General features: G+C 36.7%; 1 protein-coding gene across 1 annotated transcript; it reads right to left on the reverse strand.

The window, feature by feature from the left end:
- Window positions 1-418: 418 nt before the first annotated feature.
- On the reverse strand, window positions 419-12,054 carry LOC129230248 (TD and POZ domain-containing protein 4-like). Its single transcript, XM_054864649.1, has 2 exons — window positions 12,000-12,054; window positions 419-1,062 (listed from the first exon to the last, which is right to left on the reverse strand). Exons 1-2 carry the CDS (start codon window positions 12,052-12,054, stop codon window positions 419-421), a joined length of 699 nt encoding a protein of 232 aa, XP_054720624.1.
- Between the last annotated feature and the right edge of the window lie 9,158 nt (window positions 12,055-21,212).

The raw sequence follows: 21,212 nt of genomic DNA on the forward strand, positions 1-21,212 counted from the left end.
TTAACAACTTAGGTAAATTCCATTCAAATGCGGATCAAATCCTTTATAAAATCTTCCTTTTAGTTTGGAATTCATTCAATACTTTATACCATCAGTATTTTTCCCTCAACTACAAGCAAGATTGTTTTTGTATTCAATTCTATCCTTTTTTTTTAAATATCAAATTATCATGATCAAATTACGATTATTTCAGGTGCTCAGAACAGCTTTTTAAATCTCGTTTCCATGCAACTCATGGACTTCTACAACGTGCTGGTTGTTCAAAACTAATTCGAATAGTATTGTCATTCGATAGTTACAGAACAGGAACATAATGTCTTCTTAAAGCTAAGGGCATGAGTTAAAAGCGGAAAAGCGACCTTTTTAATCAAATAAAACAACATGATTAGATACACTAAATAAAATACATATTCTAATGTCATTCATTTAGAATTGCGGACCTAATTAAATCTAAAGACAAAATCGGGTTCTGTTTGGCAAACAATATCCATTGGTCTGTCTTTAAAATTTCTTTCATATCTTTACATAAAATGGATTTCACTTCATCCATAAGTAACTGGTCATTGTGCAAATCGGCAACAGTAGATACTTCGAAAAGATTGTCAATAGACAACGAGTTGAGTATAATCTTACGGCAATGGAGCACCAACTCTTGCAAATCGTACCGATCTGCTGCTATATACAAGTTGAGAGATTCTTCGGGAGACAGTTCACGAACTTTGCCGCAGTAGATATAACGAAGCATGTCTTTGACTGTGTCAGGCTCCATATCGAGAAGATCCACAGTGTGTTGTCGATTCTCCAGCATGTCGTGTTCGAACATTGCTTCGAACACCTTGGATCGACTTGCCAGAATCGCCTTATGCGCAGGAAATTCGTGCTTTCCTAGTTTCAGAATGACATCTGCAAATCTCTGGTTACTGTGCAATTCTTCGAAATCTTTCAATATTAAACGTAGATTGTTTTCTTTCTCTGTGGGTGGATCTTTACGCAAAAACACGTTACCGAAGTCTTTGGATGATGTATTCGTACCAGCGTCTTTTTTCTCTGTTGCTTTCTCACCTAAAACAAGTATAACAAAATATTAGTAACAATTAGGACTCGGCCGATGCATCGGCCTGGCCAATGCATCGGTGCAGATGGTTCAACAATTTAGCCATCGGCATCTTCGGCCGATGCTAACTTGCAGGAAACATCGGCTCATCGGCCTTAAAAACATCGAAAAACCGATGGAATTGGCCGATGTTTTCGAAAAAAAAAAGACCTTTGCTGTTTTACTTTTTTATGCACAGTAAAGGGAGTTGTTGTTTTTATATAAAATTGTTTACTTAAACTTCAGTATGAATTTCTATTTTAGTCACCTCTGAAAGAGTTTTTAGTACTGCATTCAGGTACCAAATAAATTAATTATTGCGTTGTTTCTTGCGGCTGGATGTACGTATGTATCTCTCATAAGCCATAACTCAAAAATGGTAAGCTGTAGAAGGTTAAAATTTCGCATGTGGGGTGTGCGTACGTTCCAGTTGTGCACTTCCCTTTTTGTTTTCGATCGGGTGTTCTAAAAAGCCTATTTACTCGTTTTGTTTGTGGCTATTAATTACTTATTTCAATACAAAACTAATATAGTCTCTCAGACTGACGATCATTTGGTGATACACTCTATACAAAAAAAATCGACGCACGAAGAAGGAGTGATCCGATTGAGACGTAAATTGGTTGATAGGAAGATAATGCACAGAATAGTAAGTGATTAAATACTTAGAACAATTGAATAATTTATGCCAGAGTTACAGTAACAAGTTCAATAAGGTATTGACCCGCCTCTAGCCTAGATACAAGCTGAAGCACGACGTGGGAAACACCGATAAAGCTCCCGGAAGTTGCCCTGCGGTATTTCCGGCCAAATTCGCTCCAATTGTCGGACGAGATTATCAACATTCCTTGCCAGATGCAATCGCCATCCCATCATATCCCAGACATGCTCGATGGGAGAGAGATCTGACGATCTGGCAGGCTACGGAAGAGTTTGACAAGCTTGCAGAGAGTTCATAGCAACACATGCTGTGTGTTATCTGGCATTGTCCTGCTGAAAACCAGCCGAGGGTACTGCAAAGGAACGGTAGTAAAATATGTCCTTGGATGTCGTCGACGTTCCGCTATGCAGTAAGTGTACCTCTAGTTACGACCAAAGGGGTCTGGCTATCAAAAGAAATGGCATCTCTGACTATAATGCCTTGTTGAGGGCCTGCGTGGTGTGCAGTAGTGAAAGCAGAATCCCTCCTCTCCCCAGGGTGTCTCCAAACACGTCTTCGATGATCATCAGGACAGAGTTGGAAGCGGGATTCGTCGCTAAAGACTATACGTTCCCAGTCAGCATCATTCCAACCTGATCGAGCTATGCACCACTGTAATCTGGCTCGGCAGTGTGTAGGCGTCAGTGGCAGGTAGCGTAACGGTCGGCGCGAGTGTAGATTTCGTTGTTCCAACCGTCTGTAAATGGTCAGGATGGACACTGGTGTTTAGGTTGAACGTCTGATGGTTCATAGAAATGAAGAAAGCGTTGTGACAGCTGATCGGACAACCACTCTGTCATCACGATTTGTTGTGACCCTAGGTATCACTCTGCCATTTTCCACCCATCCTTGCCAACATCTTCGAATCGCCGCATCGCTTCGACTCAAATTACGAACGATTCTCCGATTTGACCAACCGGCCTCTTTCAATCCAATTATATGACCTCGTTTAAACTCTGACAGTTGCTCGTAATGAGCACGAACCATGCGGCGAGGCATTTTTAAGTTGTTGAAAGGTAATCTGAATCGCAATCAAACCAAAAGTTTTAATAACTGTTGAAGAACTGCTCTTTTTATACATCTGCTGGATGCGCCGTTTCGATGCGCTGGAGATCAAACTATTCATTCATTGGATTGGACACCAAATTTTAATCATTTGCACATCTGGTCAAAACAATCATGCATAAAAAATTTCAAAGCAATCGGATTATTACTTCTTGATGCATCGATTTTTTTGTTACAGAGTGTATATTGCCGAATTGCAGACCATGGAAACAAATATGAGATGACGAAACCGGTTTTTGTGTCATTTTGATAGGTTCCCGTTGAACCGAAGGTAATTTTTAGAACACTTACGTGCATCCCCTCTCCCTGCCTGTTGTTTGAAACTAACACCATTCATAAAATTGGAGTATTATTATTTTTTTTTTCAAACTTAATCTATTGTTTAGGAAGAATTTAGAGCATTAATGTAAGAAATTGATTAAAGACGTTTTGAATGGTGACATAATTCGGAAATCAAAGGGTCTTTTGAATTTTTTCTTCAGAAGTGCTGAGGTCGACTCAGAAACTCTTCTGAGGCGTTGGTGGTAGTGGTTCTGTACTAAACAAATGAGGCCGAAGTTGGAAACGAAGTTTAATGTTGTGAGTTACTCCAAAATCAGCGAGTGACACACGCCCGCCGCCCCTCCCTCGTCGTTTTAAGCATTTCTTAAATATTTAGCAATTATTTATTTTACTCAAGAAATGTCATTTTGCGTATTTCTCATTCTTGTTTTATCTTTATTTCGTAATGCTCCATTTTTACTTCCTTTAAAAAAAAAAAAAAAGAAGTATTCGCGAAAAAATTTTCACTCAAAAATCGGCCTTAATTTCTATTTTTCTCGCCCCCGGATGAATGTTGAGTTTTTTTTTTTTTTCGACCCGACCACACGTGGATATATGCCTAGCAACCTACAGACACCCGAAATATCCAATTTGACGACCCCCGGGTTAATTACACTGAATTTTCTCGTGACGTCCGTATGTATGTGCGTATGTGTGTATGTATCTCGCATAACTCAAAAACGGTATGTCCTAGAAAGTTGAAATTTGGTACATAGACTCCTAATGGGGTTTACTTGTGCACCTTCTCTTTTGGTTGCATTCGGATGTTCCCAATTGGGTCTTCTGCCCCCTTTTGGGGGGAAATCATTGTTAATTTCGATGTAAACTCAAGTGGTGTAATAATTTGTCGGACACTGGGCTGGGCAATATATTTCCTGCCTTTTGGTCGTCAAGTTTTGTCACCAACTTGGCGACAGATTTTTTTTTTTTTTTTTAATTTGGTTTCAATTTGGCTACTGTTGGTGATATTTAGAGAGTAAACAATTGAATCACATTAAAATTGCCAATCATGAGGAAATGACATTAAATTGGAGTAAAAGGAAGTCATGTGATGCACACATTAGCTCGTTTTTGCATCATTTATAGCGATCGATTTTTACTTCCTTTTACAAAAAAGGAAGTATTCTATTCGCAAAAACATTTTCACTCAAATATCGGCCTTAATTTCCATTTTGCTCACCCCCGAATAAATGTTGAGGTTTTTTTTTTTTTTTCGATCCGACCACACTTACATATGTACCTAAGAACGTATACACGCCCGAAATATCCATTTTGAAGTTTCCCGAGTTAATTACAACGAGTTTTCTCGTGACATCTGTATGTACGTATGTATGTGCGTATGTGTGCATGTATGTCGCACAGCTCAAGAACGGCATGTCCTAGAAAGTTGAAATTTGGTACGTAGACTCCTAGTGGGGTCTAGTTGTGCACCTCCCTTTTTTGGTTGCATTCGGGTGTTTCTAAAGGGGTCTTTTGCCCCTTTTTGGATGGAATTCATTGTTAATTTCGATGCAAACTCAAGTGGTGTTATAATTTGGCGGACACTTGGCGATATATCGCCAGTCTTTTGGTCACCAAGTTTTTTCGCCAACTTGGCGACAAATTTGGCGATTTTTTTAGTATTTTTTTTATTCTGGTTTTAATGTGGCGATTGTTGGTGATATTTAGAGAGTTAGAGAGAGAATCACATTAAAATTGCAATAATAGGGAAATAACATTAAATTGGTGTAAAAGGAAGTGATGTGATGCACACATCATCTCGTTTTCTATTGTAAGTAACTATTTTCATGCATTTTTATAAAATCAATGAACGAGTTATTTTCGTTTTCATCATATTTTTAATAGTATGTTATAGAAAAATATCAAGGATTTTCTATTAAGCATTTTTTTTTAATTTCAGCAAATTATTGTCAAATTGAAAAATTTTATTTGAACTTGTTTGTAGTGCTTCATAAAAGATTTTAAACAATCAAATTGTTCAATATTATGTGTACAAACATCAGATCAAGAAGTATGTGTATTCAGTTATTATTAACTTGGAGTAAATATCGAGTTTGTTTATTGTAGCTGCGTTTTAAGAACCTCACTCTTTTCATAGCTATTTCTTTTTTTTTTCAGAAAAATTTATGTCGCTGTTATAGCTTTTATGAAAAATGCAAATTTTTCTATTCATAAATTTTAAATAAGTATAAAAATATTCCTATTATGATTTAATATTGTAATTTATCTGTTACGCTTTTGGTTTAATTTCATAACTAAAAAATGTCTACGTGCAATCTTTCCACTTTAATTGTGTAATTTGTTGACGGTTTCATATTTTTCTTCTTAAATTTTCTTTTGAGTGATTAAACAACATAATTTAAAGTTTTTTAACTTTATATGGTGCACATAATTCATACATTATTACAATATTGCTGAAATCTTAGTTATATGTTTAATTTAAAAAAAAAAACAGATCAGTTAGTTACTAAACAGTGTCTTTTTTTTTTTTTTTTGACTGTTTTTCTTTTTCTATCATCATGCAACTGTCAAAAAAGAGAACCATAACTACATCCTATATAGATAGTACGTAGTACGATCCAAAATTTCGGGGACAAGCTGTATAAAACTTTACCCAGAATAGTTCACATTACCGAAGCACATAAGCACATCCACCTTCAAAGGGTCACCTTGAAGGACTATGTACTTCTGCCAGTATTCATATAACTTTTGGAAACACTCCTGGAAGCCTTTTTCACAACCTACTATGATGCAGCTTTATCTTCTTCTGACGGAAGAAAGCGGCGTCCATGCGAATGTTTTTTTGCTGGGAACAGGTAAGAGTCACACGGAGCTAAGTCCGAAGAAACGTTATGTTATTTGTTTGTCATATCAGAGCATTGATCAATAAGCCGTGCATCCTTAACGTGAAAGTCGCAGTGCAAGAGATCTTACAGGAGGTTACGAAAAATGGCTGCCAGGAGTGCTTCTAAAAGCTATACGAACGTTGGCAGAAGTGCATAGTCGTTCAAAGTGATTATTTTGTAGATAGATGTGCTGCGGTAATGTGAACTATTCAGGTAAGGTTTTATACTGCGTGTCCTCGAACTTTTAGATCATACTACGTACGTATGAGTTTTCAACTAACTATTTCATAACGTTTCTGAGTGACGCAAGTTTACGCGTATGAAGACATCACAACCACAAGAAAACGTGCGATAGTTAACTGAGGAGGTGTTCAAGACGGATATTTTGGTCATCTATATGTTCTTAGGTACATATGCGTGTACAGATGTGCCGAAAAAACTAGTGAAGTTTAAATTGGGTGATCGTAAAATAGAAATTAGGTCGAAATTTGTTTTGTTTTTTTTTTTTTTTTTGATTACAAGTCCTTATTCGTAGAAAGGAAGTAAAGTGAAATGAATAAATGATCCTTTAAATCCCTGACAATCTTATCAATTTATTTCCGGTTTTTTTTTTTTTTTTTTTTTTTGCCATCGGCCATCGGCCATTTGGAAGAAAACAATCGGCCATCGGTCATCTTTGAACAATCGGCATCGGTCGAGCCCTAGTAACAATACGGTCGAACTCGCTTATAACGAGCGCCAAGAGACGGCGATGTTTGCTAGTTATAACCGAATGCTCGTAAAAAGCGAGTTCGTGAAAAAAATCCTAAAAATTCATCATAGTTGCTTTTTTTTCTTCTTTTTAATCACTGCAGTTCCAAACAAGTTGATTAATTTTCTATGTCATTGTTTTTGAGTAATACACATATGCATACACACATTTATTACTTTTAAATGTTTTCTACTCCGCAAATGAAAAAAGTTCTGTCATCGCTTGTTCTCAGAATTTATGACATATTACTAACCTTGATTGACTTTGGAATGGTAAAGAAAGTTTATCAAAAAAGGATAAGCTGAGCTGGAAGTCAATAGAAATTTGACGAATCACAAAAGTATTTCTTGCTTTAAGCGGGATTTGTTTGTTAAAAGCGAGTTATGTTAATACAGAGGTATTATTAGACCAACCAAGTATTTTTGATTTCCTCGCTAAACCTAGGTTCTCGTAAAACCAGGACTCGTTATAAACCAGTTCGACTGTACTATATGCGTCAAATTCATTTGCAGAAAACTCAAATTTAAAAAGTTCTTTAGCAGTTGTAACTATGCTTCCTGTACATAGCTGTAAATAAATCTCCTGTGTTTTCTCAAGAACTGTCGGCATTCAAAAAAAGTTTGAAGTTGTATCACAAACTCTTAACAATTGGCACCCAACGTGGGGCTTCTTCAGGATTTTCCTGGAATAACTGTGACCTCTAACATTTTTTTCATAAAGACTTTGAATTTGGACTTCATTTTTATGGTGATTACTCGCGCAATGGATAATCAATTAAAACAACTTCTTGACGAAATCAGCTCTGTGAAGAGTAACATAGCGGCTAATCAACAACAATTAAAAAGTGATCTGACTGCAAGTGTGTCGTCAAATCAAGACCAATTGAAAAGTGATTTAACGGTGCTGAAAAAGGACTTAACTTCTAACCAAGAAGAAATTAAAAGCAACCTTATTTCGGTAAAGACTGTGATGAAAAATAAATTTAATGATTTAGAGCATCGAGTTGATGCTATAGAAGAAAAATTTGGTGCCGTTGAAGGCCGATTCAATGCTGTAGAAAATAAATTGGAAGAAGAGGATAGAAAATTTCATCTACTTAAAGAGATCTTTAAAGATCTCGAAAGGAAACTAGCGGTCTCTGGAAACGGTGCTGGTGACTTTGTACCTTCAGCTACATGACTTTCAATTAAGCTTGCCATATTTGACGGCAAATCCTCGTGGCAAGTGTACAAAACACAGTTCCTGATAGTTTCCGAAGCAAATGGATGGGACTCGGTTACCAAGGCCTGTCATCTTGCAGCATCCCTGAGAGGTGACGCAGCGGACATTCTTCAGATCTTTCCGGACAGCCAGCGCCTGGATTTCACCACCCTCACATCTGCGTTGGAGCTTCGCTTCGGTGAGAAGTGCCATAAAGATTTCAGCCGACTCCAGTTGAAGTCCCGTTTCCAGAAAACCGGGGAAACCCTGCAAGAGCTAGTGGCGGGCGGACGTCGAGAGACTGTCTCATGTTTCTTTTGCGACTGTCCTGCAGATGTTCGAGACAACCTGGCGCTCAACGACTACAGCGACATGGTTCGAGATCCAGAAATCGGGAAAGCTCTACGGATGGCGAATGTAAACGACCTGACATCCTCTTTGGTGTATGCGATGAGATACGAGGCCGCCCAAGAAGAAACCCATGTGGATCGCCATCTAATCCGGACTCAGGAAGCTGATGAGTCTGATTCCAGGTCGTCCCACCTCGCTGAACTTGAGAGACAACTCGGTGGCTTAGCAAGGCATCTGAACAGCATAACAGCCCAAAAGAAGCAAGAGCATAAGTGCTGGAAATGTGGTAGTGAAGGGCACCTGCGAAGGAGTTGTCCGACTCGCCAAGCTACGCGAGGGAAGGAAATCACCACCACATGAGCTCTGCAGATTTCCTCTTCTAGAAGTGGCAGTAATGGACTTTTCATTTACGCACATGTAAATGGGAATCCCTGCAAACTGATTGTCAACACTGGAGCCAATGTGACAATCATTAGGACAGATGTGGCTCGTGAATTTGGATGGAAACTTTTGTGGGCATCGCCTCGCGTAAGTCTCCAGACTGTGAAAGATGACAAAATCGAGATTGAAGGTAAAGTGGACTTGGAAATAGTGTTTGGGAGTGCCACTTACCATCATACGGCATTCGTTGCTAATATCACGGACCCCCTCATTCTCGGATTGGACTTTTTAAAGAAATATGACTTCACCTTGGACTTCAATACTAATGAACTGCACTCGATGATGGAAGACATAACCATCTTCAACGCAGAGAGTGATGTAAAATCCGCTCATCAAATAATAGCCTAAACAGATTTATCGATTTCCTCAAGATCAGAATCATTAATACCTGGCTCTATTGAAGAAAGCAATAGTTTTCGATTTGACCTCATCGAATGCCCTAACCTAAGCGATAACCCAAAAGGACGCTTGTTGACATTTCTAAGGATGTAATTCCAGTGAGAGTCGTCAACGTGAATGAAAGGCTGAAGAATATCCGGATAGGTGAAGTGTTGGCAACTTGTATTCCAGTAAATTGCATCATTAGAAGAATCAATTCCCCCGAGACTGTGTGTTCTGAGTCTTTGACATCGAAGTTAATTGGGAGTGCGCCATTATCGAAAGATCAAGGAATTGCTGCGGAGCAACTGCTGGACGACTTCAAGCATCTGTTTTCATCAACATCGGAGGACGTCGGCCGTACAAATTTAACGCAGCATAGGATCGACACTAGAGAACATCCCCCTATTAAGCAGCATCCAAGACGACTACCATTTGCCAAGAAGGAAGAGGTTGAGACCCTCCTGGAAGAGATGCAGGAGAATGACGTCATCGAACCCTCGTCCAGTCCTTGGGCCTCTCCCATCGTCTTGGTTCGAAAGAAAGATGGCTTCACCAGTTTTTGTGTTGATTATCGGCGCTTGAACGACATCACCAAGAAAGACAGTTATCCTCTTCCCCGCATCGATGACACTTTGGACACCCTGTCTGGACACAAGTGGTTTTCGACCCTGGACTTGAAGAGCGGATACTGGCAGGTACCAGTACGTCGAGTATCATCGCTACTCAAGCTTGGGTATACGAATGGTGCAAGATCTATCGAGAAAAGGTCGTCCAGGGAGCATGACAGTCAGAGAAGATTGACATTTGCAGGGGGGTGTTCATCCCTCCAAAAGCCAAAGACCCCTTAATACCACGAAGACCCGTCCGAGATTGAGAGCCCTTCAAAAAAGAGAAAAATGCCCTTGAAAACCACCCTCCGTAAATATTTCAATGGCGCAGTCTGCGATATGACCACTGACATTTGTCTATGATAGCGAGGCGTAGCAGGGGTTCTTGCAGCCTCTCAGCTTTCACGTTTCTAGGCTGTCAGCGTTCTCAGTTCTCACGTTCAACCCAAGTTTGTAGGTCAACCGTTTCCAGAACACGTTATGAGAGATCCAGAAGAGTTTCAGTTTGAATTCCGCTCAATTCTTTTAGCGCTCAACTCTTTTAGAATAGTGCAAAGAGCATAGAGATTGGAGTATGGACACTGGACGACCGTTCTCTTCACAAACGTTTCCTGGTTCTCAGCTTAACCTACGATTCTCGTAGGACTTTCGCGTGGAGAAAACCAAGGACCCACTACCTGTCCTCCAATGTCCCTGAAATCGCAGTTGTGCAGGCGGAGGTTTGATGTTGAAACATTGGCATAAGTTTTCATTTTACCCCAACTCACCCTAAAGGATTTCTTGATAACAAATACTCAAAAGGTGCAGTTAGTCTTAATATCTTAAAACATAGTTTAATTCTAATGCAGCCAGTTTTTTAAAAGTACCTCAATAGTCTTAATTATTTCTCTTAGTTACGTTCGTTTTGTAAAAGGAAGAAAAGGTAATAAAAAGTTACTTTTTAAAGGTACAGCAGTATTTCTCATTCTTGTTTCAGAGAAACTAGAGTTCGTTATGGAGGTTCAACATCAAGAAGTTTCACTTTCCAAGCTGGATTACCCCAGGGGAGTGGCAGTCTCTAGCCGTCCCTTACTCAATATAAATATATTAATGTCCTGATTCTATCATTCAGAACAGCTGGCATAGAGTGTCTTCTTTTTGCGAACGACCTTGTATTTTGGACCTCAGTTTGGAAAAAGAATGCTGCAACAGAAATTGAAAATCTTTAAACAATGCCCTTGAGGTTTTCTCTCATTGCTGTGAAGTTAATGACATGAAGGTGAACATCGGAAAGCCTGCAGTCCAGACTCGTTGATCCGCAAACGAATTGACCACTTTTTCCGTTCTTTATGATCATTTGAAATTTTAGACCCTAGACTTTAATGGAGCCTATCTCCTTCGGAAGACGTTTGGGACCCTTATTTTTGCTATTACATTATTTGTCTTGATGTGTACTATCACCGCTTGAAGTTTTTCACAAGAGTTCAGAAACATTCTGTATAGCGGCTCTAGCTTTATCTGTTGAGATCTCTCGCAGTTAAGAGAGACGTGAACATTTGGCATTTTATGTTTTTATTTATTTATAGGAGTTATGGTGTTTTAAATCCAATTGTAAGTCATAATATAGCGTATAGAGAAAGACAGCAGGGAATAAAAACTAGTATGTTGTGGCCATCACTAAACTTTCTTCTATATTTTTCTTTTTCTTTTTTTCTTTTTGATCCCTACTTGCCGATAATTTTTTCTTTCATTCCGTTCATTTTGAGATACAGCAGTCGCAACTGACGACAAAAAAAAACGTTCTATAGCTCAACCCCCGTTTGAGTTATTGCCACCAAAATTGAATCAGCACCTGTTCCTGTTAATGGCAACATATGGACCAAATTTTGTTTCATTCCGCCAGTTACTTCCTGAGGAATAGCAAGCACGCGTAACTCAAAAAACGTCCCATTGCTCCACCCCCCTTGGAGGAATTCATGCCAAAAACCAATGGGCACAAGTTCGCATAGGGGCACATATGTGTACCAAATTTCGTTCGATGTCATGCGGTAGTTTTTGCTGTAGAGCGGCCATCACACACAGACGTGACACACACACATACACACAGACAGACAGACATTTTCCATAAATAGTCGAAATGGACTCAGCACACCTCAAAACGTTCGAATCCGTCAAAATTCGAAATTCGAAAATTTGCACGAATCCAATACTTTCTTCTATATATTAGATATAGAAGAAAGTAAAAAGGAAATTTTCAACTTACCTTTAGGGTTTTCCGCTATTTCTATGGAAGGGAGTTCGGGAATTTCTTCCCCCATTACAAAAAGATCGCAGATAATAGTTAAAGTATCATTTTTTAAATATACGTTATTTTTTCGCAGCACATTACTTCTTGGCAATATAGTTGGCCAAGTACTGTTGTGGAGTTCATTGAGTGTAATTTGGCCTTTAAAGACAAATGCTCTTGTATTGTCATTCAGTACTATCGAAATTTCAGAAAAAGCGGTGACCTTGCCGGTTGACATTTTCTTTAAAACGATATTGACGTTGCCGACTGAACCGTTCAATTTGTTTCCGTTCGGAAACACATACATTATCCAAGAAGCATCAGGACAATTAAAGCGAGGACTCATTATTGCCTCATCCGCTCTCCATGCTCTTTGCGAAAACTTTCGTATGTCCCACTTAGCGGAAGCAAAATATAACATCCTCCTCCCGACATCTATTTCAGTTGAAGGCTTCACATAAAACCAATCATCACCAGAATCATTCATGCTTCTGCCAAAATAACATCAACAATAGTCAACATTAACTTTCAATAAAATATTCTAAGCAAAAAGCAGGCATACTCCAAAAGCATTTCGTTTGTGAAAACAATAAAAACGATAAATTGAGCGAAATGATGATAACTACTGAATGAAGAATCACGTATCTCTGAAAAGATAAAATATTGATGATAAGAAGAAAGGGGAAATCGCTCAACAAATATAGCACATCAGTTTTATTTACATGTTAAAATGATAATGCGTTCAATAGCAGTAATAAACGAAAAGTCATTTTTTGGTTTGAAATACGATTAATTAATCTGCCATGCTTGTTCGAGATATATAGCAAATTTTGTAACTGTAGAACATCAATGACATGAGATATGAGAAAGGAATGCAGTAGAACATGCCAAATTGGCGAAAATGTTTCCCCCATAGCTTAGAGCTGTTGCCTCTTTCCCTCGTCATGCTTTAGCTTTAGCATCTCTACATAGTATAAAATGAAGTCTCCAAAAACCGTCTGTTTGTGTGAACGCGCAAAACTCGAGAACTATCCGGCCGATTTCGCTGTAATTTTCACCGTATCTTTCTTTTGGCACCGGAAAGGTTTGCAGACCGGTTCGAAAAAAATTCGATGAGTAGTTCTTTTTTTATTCCAATTTAGGGCCAATTTTCACATAAATTCCCAAATATGGCGGTTAAAAATTACTTGCACATATTAATATTACATATCGTTGGAAAGGGTAGAATTTTCCGCGTTCTACGCAATTTGTTTCAACGTTCTAACTTAATTTTTTACGCGGCATTGTTCCCAAATGAGAACATCAATTTTAAAAAATAGATAAAAAATAAATTTTTGCTTTTGAGGACTTAATTTCTTTTTCTATTTGTTGCCAAAAATAGACCTGAATTTTTGAAAAAAAAATTAGTTCTATTTTGCAATTACTGATTTCAACAAAAATTAGCAAAAAATTTGCTTTTTTTACCGATTTTCAGGGAGACAGATAAAAAAATTTATAATGTTTTCAAAAAAGTGTTTAACTGTTTTGATATTCTAGAGTAACTATGCATAGGGATCCTTTTGGAGAACAAACATGACAGATAATGATTTCGAAAAAAAATGTAGGGTCATTCCATAGAAATGTCAACCTCATCCTCAGAATTTTTTTTCCACAAAGCGTTAATTGTGACCTATCATTTCATTCAGAATACTTTCTAGTACATAAACCCAGTAGAAGTTTGCAAAAATTTCATTCGGTGTATTTCTTCTGGCTCTAAACGTGTGAGGTTATAGAAAAGGCTTAGTATGTGCAAAAAACATGCGTCTACGTTTTCTTGTCTAATGTAAAAAAATTTGCAAATTTTTAAAAGAACTATGTTTATTCTAAATAATTAGATGTTGGCCCAATATAATTGACTGTACTTTTTGCATACATTATAAGATAAGTATTTTAATTAATTTGGTTATTTCACTGAAAATATTTACGTTACGTTAGTCACGAAAATGTACTATTTTCTGCTTAAAAACTAAACCAGATGATTGAACCAAACAGCACTTTTTATTTTCTCATATCTGTGTCATATCTAATTAAAAAGTGCAAAATATTTGTTTTAGTATCAGTAGATGTAAAATAATTAGTGTGACTAACGTAACATTTGAGCTGTGACTAACGTAACATTTTAAAAATGACTGCTAATATTTAAAACTTATTTAATTTAATGTACATTTTCATGAACAATTTTGAATATGTAGGCATTCTGTATTGATTACAAAACATAAAGGGTGAAAAATACCAGTAATATTACATTGTAGACTTTCTGTTTACTTAGAAAAATCCTTTTCTAAAGGTCTTTATAAAGATACTTCCAATTTAAAGAATTATTAAAAAAAGAAAAAAAGGTGAGTAAAGCAAAATGAGTACTCTGCTGAATGTGCATTCAACACAAGAATCCAAGCTTAAGAATTAAGATAATAGAAATACAGTGTTAACAAAGGACAACATCTCTATTTTTTAGAAAATACATCTCCACCAATTATTAAAATGAAGTAATGGCTGCTCGTTGGAAAACATTTGAAGATGTTACATCATGATACAGTGACAAAAAGCGCTGTGGCCATATATTTCAGAAAATGCAAGAATGATCATTTAGAAATTCAAACATTTGCGGTGATATCTGGAATTAAAATGCATTCTCCAAAAACGTTCGAATATTTTTTTTTTTTTCAATATTACATTTTAATTCAAAAGCATGCGCTACACTATTCGTTCGATGAATCAGTAAACCTTAAAAAATAATATGCCATTGAAAAGTACAACGGAGTTTCTTATAACGATAACTAGTATATCGGCAGAATACTAGAATTCGGTGAAACTATCAACTTGCATAAAGTTAATTTTTTAAAAGAGAGATATTTAGGATTTAATAACCCAAGAATAATGTCATTCAGTTTGTAAAAGCAGATTTTTTTATTTGTTTATTTTTTCTTCGCACATTCAAATTGAGTTAATTAAACTGAATCTTTCCATTAAATTTTTTACACTAATATAGAAAAAAAGTAAGGAAATAACCATAATGCAACGCAAAGAAAGTTCCAAAAAAGTGTAAAAGTAATATCAGTGCAAGATATTAATTATAAAAAGTGTTTTTATATGCATTCCTTGCTTGTTATTCGATGGTTACGTTAGTCACGTTACGTTAGTCACACACAGTTTTTCGTAAAAGTACCATTAACGGCCAAAAAAGATTCATCTGTAACAAATCTGTAGTACATTTTAAAAAATAGATTGTTTACCTCTTACAAATATATCGGCCAATTTTAAATGCCTGCGTAAGTTTCAGAAAAAATTGCCTCTTAACATAAGCATTGTTTCTCATGGTTGCAAAAATGTTACGTTAGTCACGATGCCTTTTTTTGTGAAAAAACACCTGTCAGCGCTTATTTTGCTTCAAATTCTTGGTAGAAATGAAAAATAGTGACCTTGTACATTTTAAATCTGCATATTAAACCAAAACACATTTATTTTTACTCCCGGTGTAAGTAAAAGGAGTTTGAAAATCAGCTGCGAATGTTACGTTAGTCACTATGGAATGACCCTGTAGACCCTATAAGCGAATAAACTTCGTTGTTCCTGATCGGGAACATTGGCGTAATCCAGTATACAAAACTGGGTAATTCACGCCGTAGCGTAAGTTCTGTTATGCAATTAGTGAAAGCCCCAGAATTGAAAACGACGTCTATTGACGCATTCAAAAGCAGGTGGAGGACATTTCAGCCCTTCACTGTTCCCTTTTCCATCCCCTCCTCTCCCCTTCGTCCCCAGTTTTAGGGCGGGAGTGATGTCGAAATTTCGCTTTGTACGTCGAAATGAAGATGTTTACAGCTCATCTCTAGTACTCCGCTTAGACTGCAATCTGTTAGCAAGCCCTAAGTTCCAATCCCGGTCACATGAGACTTTCTAGACATCCGGCCCCTAAATCAATGATTTCATTTTTTGGCCTATTTTCCCAGTAAAAGTCAGATAAAGAAGAAGAAAAAATGTATGAAGGAAGGCTTAATGCATCTTAAAAGTATCGCTAACAACGAAAAAAAGTCAAAAATAAATAAAATAATAAAATACATTTTGAAAAATTAAAAATTGGAAAATAGGGTATTGAGATGCGTAAAATGTGTCTGTCGGTCGTCTGTTTGCCCCCCCCCCCCCAATAACTTTTGTGTTAATAGTTCGATTCAACTCTTTTTTGATGTTCGAAAGATCTCGGCAAGGACACCTTATTACCATGTTTCATTTTTTGATTTTAACAATTTTTCGTTCAATTTGAAACAGTTCAGAAAAAGTTAACATTAGTGACTACGGGAAATTCAAGGTAAATATAGATCCCGAACTTAGAGGCGAATTTCCAGCAAACAAATTTTGTAGAAAAAAGCTATTGAAGAAGAACATGTATAGGAAATATCTTTTTGATTTGAACAATTTTCCGATTAGTTTTAATCAGTTCAAATGCCTTACCATTAGCACCTACGAGGAAACTAAAAACTATCCTAAACTAAAATGTGGATTTACTTCAAATAAGTTTTGTTGAAAATAGCTCTTGTTGACCATTTTTCAGCTCCGATCCCTAGAATTTTAGACAGTTGACTCGAACTCTTGCACTCGAAAATTAGTCGGACACCGACCCCGTAGCTTCGGAAAAAAATTAGACATGGAGAAAAATAATGACTGACTCCGATTTTTGGATTTCATGTAATCAGTATCAAATTTTGAATAAATTTGTTTATAAATTCGTACTGATTTTTTTTTCTATTTTTATATATTTTGAAATGTTTAACATTTGAAATTGAAATGAATGTGACAAATTGTATCATGTATATCAAGCGTTTCTGCATAAATACAAAACTGAAGCTATAGCGAGCGTGAAGCATAATTGATTAAAATCCTTAGTGAAAAAACTTAACGTAACACGCCAATGTTCCCACACGGGAACATGCCCAAAATAGTAGATAAAAAAATTTTCTTCGAAAACTTCTTCTTGCATTGTTTAAAGGGACACCTAAGAGTCCTATTTTTATGAAGCAATTCAATATTTTATACTTGGGACATAGAGCGACGTTTAAAGGGTTAATTACGGCAGGAGTTATTTGTGTTTTTAGCTCGAATTTTTTTAGGCTTAGCTGAAATTTATGCACTACTTTCTTCATTAAATCTATCAATGAAAAGTGAAGGAATTGTCCCAGATTTCTTTTTGACACCATTGTCAAAAGCGGCATTTTTTACTCCAGATCCATCTTGACCTATGGTCGAAAAATTGAGCTTCTATCTCCAAAGAAAAAAAAAAGTTACAACCCTTTTTATATCAAGTTCAAAAATCTTATGTCCATTCAAATTGTTAACCATTTTCTTTCGTATTTTAATTCCTTAAGCTTATTTTATTTTGTGTTTCCATGGTACGCTTTTTGAATCCATCTTTCTCGGTTTTATTTCTTAAAAGTATTTTGATATCTGTCGTCATTGTTTGAGACGGAAATTTTGCATGATGTTTTTTTTTTCTTTTAATTTATTTATTTTAGCCTGATTGTTGAATATACGTCTCTTGACACATTTTTTATTTTCAAGGTGGACCGGGCAAAGCCAGGCAACGCAGCTAATCATATTTAAAATCAACTTCTCATGATAGTAAAAAGCCTTTAACGCGAAAGTTACATCAGAATAACATATAGGCTATAGTGAAAGATATTATGTGAACTGCCCAAAATATATAATGATAAGTGAAAAAAAAAAAATTAATAAGTAAGTAGAAAAAATTCAGCCATCTGCGAGCTATTCCGGCGTGCGCGTTCCTCATCCTTATATATATATAATAGCCAATGATCGAATAACCCACGAGTTTCAACAATGAAACTCGCGCCACGGCATGATAATTTGAAAATATGTTTTGCTAATGTTTAACATGCAGGGCGATGAACAATGGCGTTGGTGGATTATTTGGCATTGTAAAGTAATTGTTAATGTAATTTATTGCTTTTTATTTCTTTGGAGAAATATTTCAAATTGCAAAGGAATTCAAATTTTTTACCTCCTATTACATAGTAAAGGAAGTATTGTATTCTTGAAAAAAATTTCACTCAAAAATCGTCCTTAATTTCCATTTTGCTCGCCCCCGAATGAATATTGATTTTTTTTTTTTTTTTTTTTTTTTTTCCAACCCGGCCACACGTGGCCTAAGAACGTAAAGACACCCGAAATATACATTTTGACGATCCCCGAGTTAGTTACGAGTTTTCTCGTGATGTACGTATGTATCTCGGATAACTCAAGAACGGTATGTCCTAGAAAGTTGAAATTTGTTACGTAGACTTCTAGTGGGGTCTAGTTGTGCACCTCCCATTTTGGTTGCATTCGAATGCTCCAAAGAGGGTCTTGTACACTTTTTTGCGGGGAAATCATTGTTAACTTCAATTCAAACTCAAGTGGTGTTACAAGTTGGCAAACACTTGGCGATATATCGCCAAGCTTATGGTCGCCAAGTTTTGTCGCCGACTACAAATTCGACGGTTTTTTTTTTTTTTTTTTTTTTTTTTTTTTTTTTTTTAATTGGTTTCAATTTGGCCACTATTGGCGATATTTAGAAAGTTAACCATTGACTCACATTGCCAATATTGAGAAAAAGTGTTTCTTTGCTTACTCCAAGTCCAAGGTACTATTATCATTAAATTAGCGTAAAAGAAAGTCATGTGATGCACGCATCAGCTCGTTTAAAATAGTTAGCGTGGGAGGGGGATTTTCATTCATTCAAAGGAAATCCTTTAAATTTTCCGGACGGGCATCGTGGTGCGAGTACGGTACTTGAAGGGATGCATTTTGGTTTTTTTCTCTGGCGATTATAGATGAGCTTAGCCTTGCACCTTGAGCTCAGATCATAAATGAACACAGGCTCTGTAATTTTGAAGTACATTTCGAGCTTGCGAAATTGCTAAATTTTTAAGCTTCGACCTCTATACAATCAACGTAAATCACAATACACTTTGAAAAAAAAAAATCATTGAATCCTCTGTCGCATTCAGAAAATGGGAAAATTTTTCTAGCTGCTATAATACTGTTGTCACATTGATTAAAATTAAATTAACTCTTGAAATAATCAAATTAACTCGGATTGTTTATGAGTGTGAGTAAAACAAATAAGACCAATACAATTAACAACTTCTTTTATTGTGCACCAAAACAATGCGTTTAACAACCTGGGTAAATTCAATTTAAATTCGGTTTAACCCCTTATGAAACCTTCCTATTAATTCGAATTCATTAAATAATTTACCACCAGTATTTGTCAATATACTGCAAGAGATTTCTATCCTTTCAATTCTATCCTTTTTTTTAAATAAATTCAAATGGTATTGTCATTCGATAATTACAGTACTAGAACGTAATGTTTTTTCAAAATCATGGGCATGAGTTAGAAGCTGAAAAGCGTCTTTTTAATCAAATAGAACACCGTGAGTAGATGCACAAAAGAAAGCACTCATTCTATTATCCTTCATTTAGAATTGCGGACCTAATCAAATCTAAAGACAAAATCGGGTTCTGTTTGGCAAACATTATCCATTTTTATGTCTTTAAAATTTCTTTCATATTTTTACATAAAATGGATTTCACTTCATCCATAAGTAACTGGTCATTGTGCAGATCGGCAACAGCAGATACTTCGTAAAGATTGTCAATAGTCAACGAGTTGAGTATAATCTTACGGCAATGGAGTACCAACTCTTGCAAATCGTACCGATCTGCTGCTACGTACAAGTTGAGAGATTCTTCGGGAGACAGTTGACGCACTTTGCCGCACTAGATATATAGTCCAGTCAATGAACACATTGTAGCGTGCATGAAATATGCGATAATTTTTGACTTCAGAATATTGTTAGGGGTTGTTAGTAAGTAAACATACTAAAAGTCCCCGACCCTGGGGGGTGAGCTAAAGGTGAGAGGGAGGGGGGAAGAAAATTTTGGGTTTTTCGAGAAAATGTCGGAAACGGTGGAAAAAATGCGTTTAAAATAAAAACTCAAGCTAAATAAATTTACTATGAAACTGTTTCTACACACATGTGTAAAATTTCCAATAATTTTTCGGGTACACGTTATGAAAAATCGATGATTTTCGGAAAAATTCTCTCTTTTTGTCAAACATTTGCTCCCAGTGCTCCCCAGGATCAGTATTCATGAAAATTGTTAAAAATAAAGTTGTAGAGCTTTAAATTTCCTTCAATTTGATATGCTACTTTATTATACTGTATCCAACCAGTGAAAAGTTACAGAGCTTAAAACACGCACTTTCACGGCAAAAAATGGAACATTTGCCATTTACAAATTTCAAACCGACTCGAAAGGATCGCGCACTTGCTCTTTCTTCAATGAATTCGACAATCCAGATGGACAATAAAGAAGTATTTGTGGATTACTGGAAGACAAATGATGTTTAAGGTGTGAATTGGGGGGGGGGTCGTGAAATTGCGACTTAGTGACAAGGAGGAAGAAAAGAGTAAGAAGTGTGACATCAAGCATTTTGTGATACGAATATGTTTATGAAAATTAAATTGTAAAACGAAACGCCTTGTGGCAGAGGGGGGAGGGGGGGGGGAAATGTTGAAAAAAAGTGTTGGCATTATTTATGGACAGCCCTTTACCAAGGAATCGGACGAAGATTTGCAAGGCAAAATGTTAGGCAAAGAGAGACGACTGTATAAACCATATGGGCTTCAGCATCAGTTAGAAAATTGAAACAACGGTCAAACTGTCCAACTTTCATAATAACATTCAGCTGACAAATCCGCTAATAATGAAGCTGCTGAAAAACGAGACAGATACGCTCCGAGCTTTAGGTGATGTTGACGTTGATATTGCGAGGACGGCTATCATCAGATGGCAAAATTCTTCGGTAGCTCTCATTTGAGAGGAAGTCCTCCTGGTTGTCCTCTTGATAGCCAAATCCTCAACTGATCGCAACATTCTGCCAAAAATCTTAAATCATACAACATGTATCTAAGGAACATATAAATAGTTCTTCTTCCCCTGAATCTATTGAGGCTGCTGGGGCGAGACCCACGTGATAACAGGCCAGACAACTCCCCTCCCCCCCGCTTCGTTACGCCACCAGTAGTCGATCTTTGAACTTGGCGCGAAACTTAAAAACAGTGCAGTTTACCAGTAGTGTTGCTTGCT

This window comes from Uloborus diversus, chromosome 9, assembly GCF_026930045.1.
Source record: "Uloborus diversus isolate 005 chromosome 9, Udiv.v.3.1, whole genome shotgun sequence".
Lineage (NCBI taxonomy): Eukaryota > Metazoa > Arthropoda > Arachnida > Araneae > Uloboridae > Uloborus > Uloborus diversus.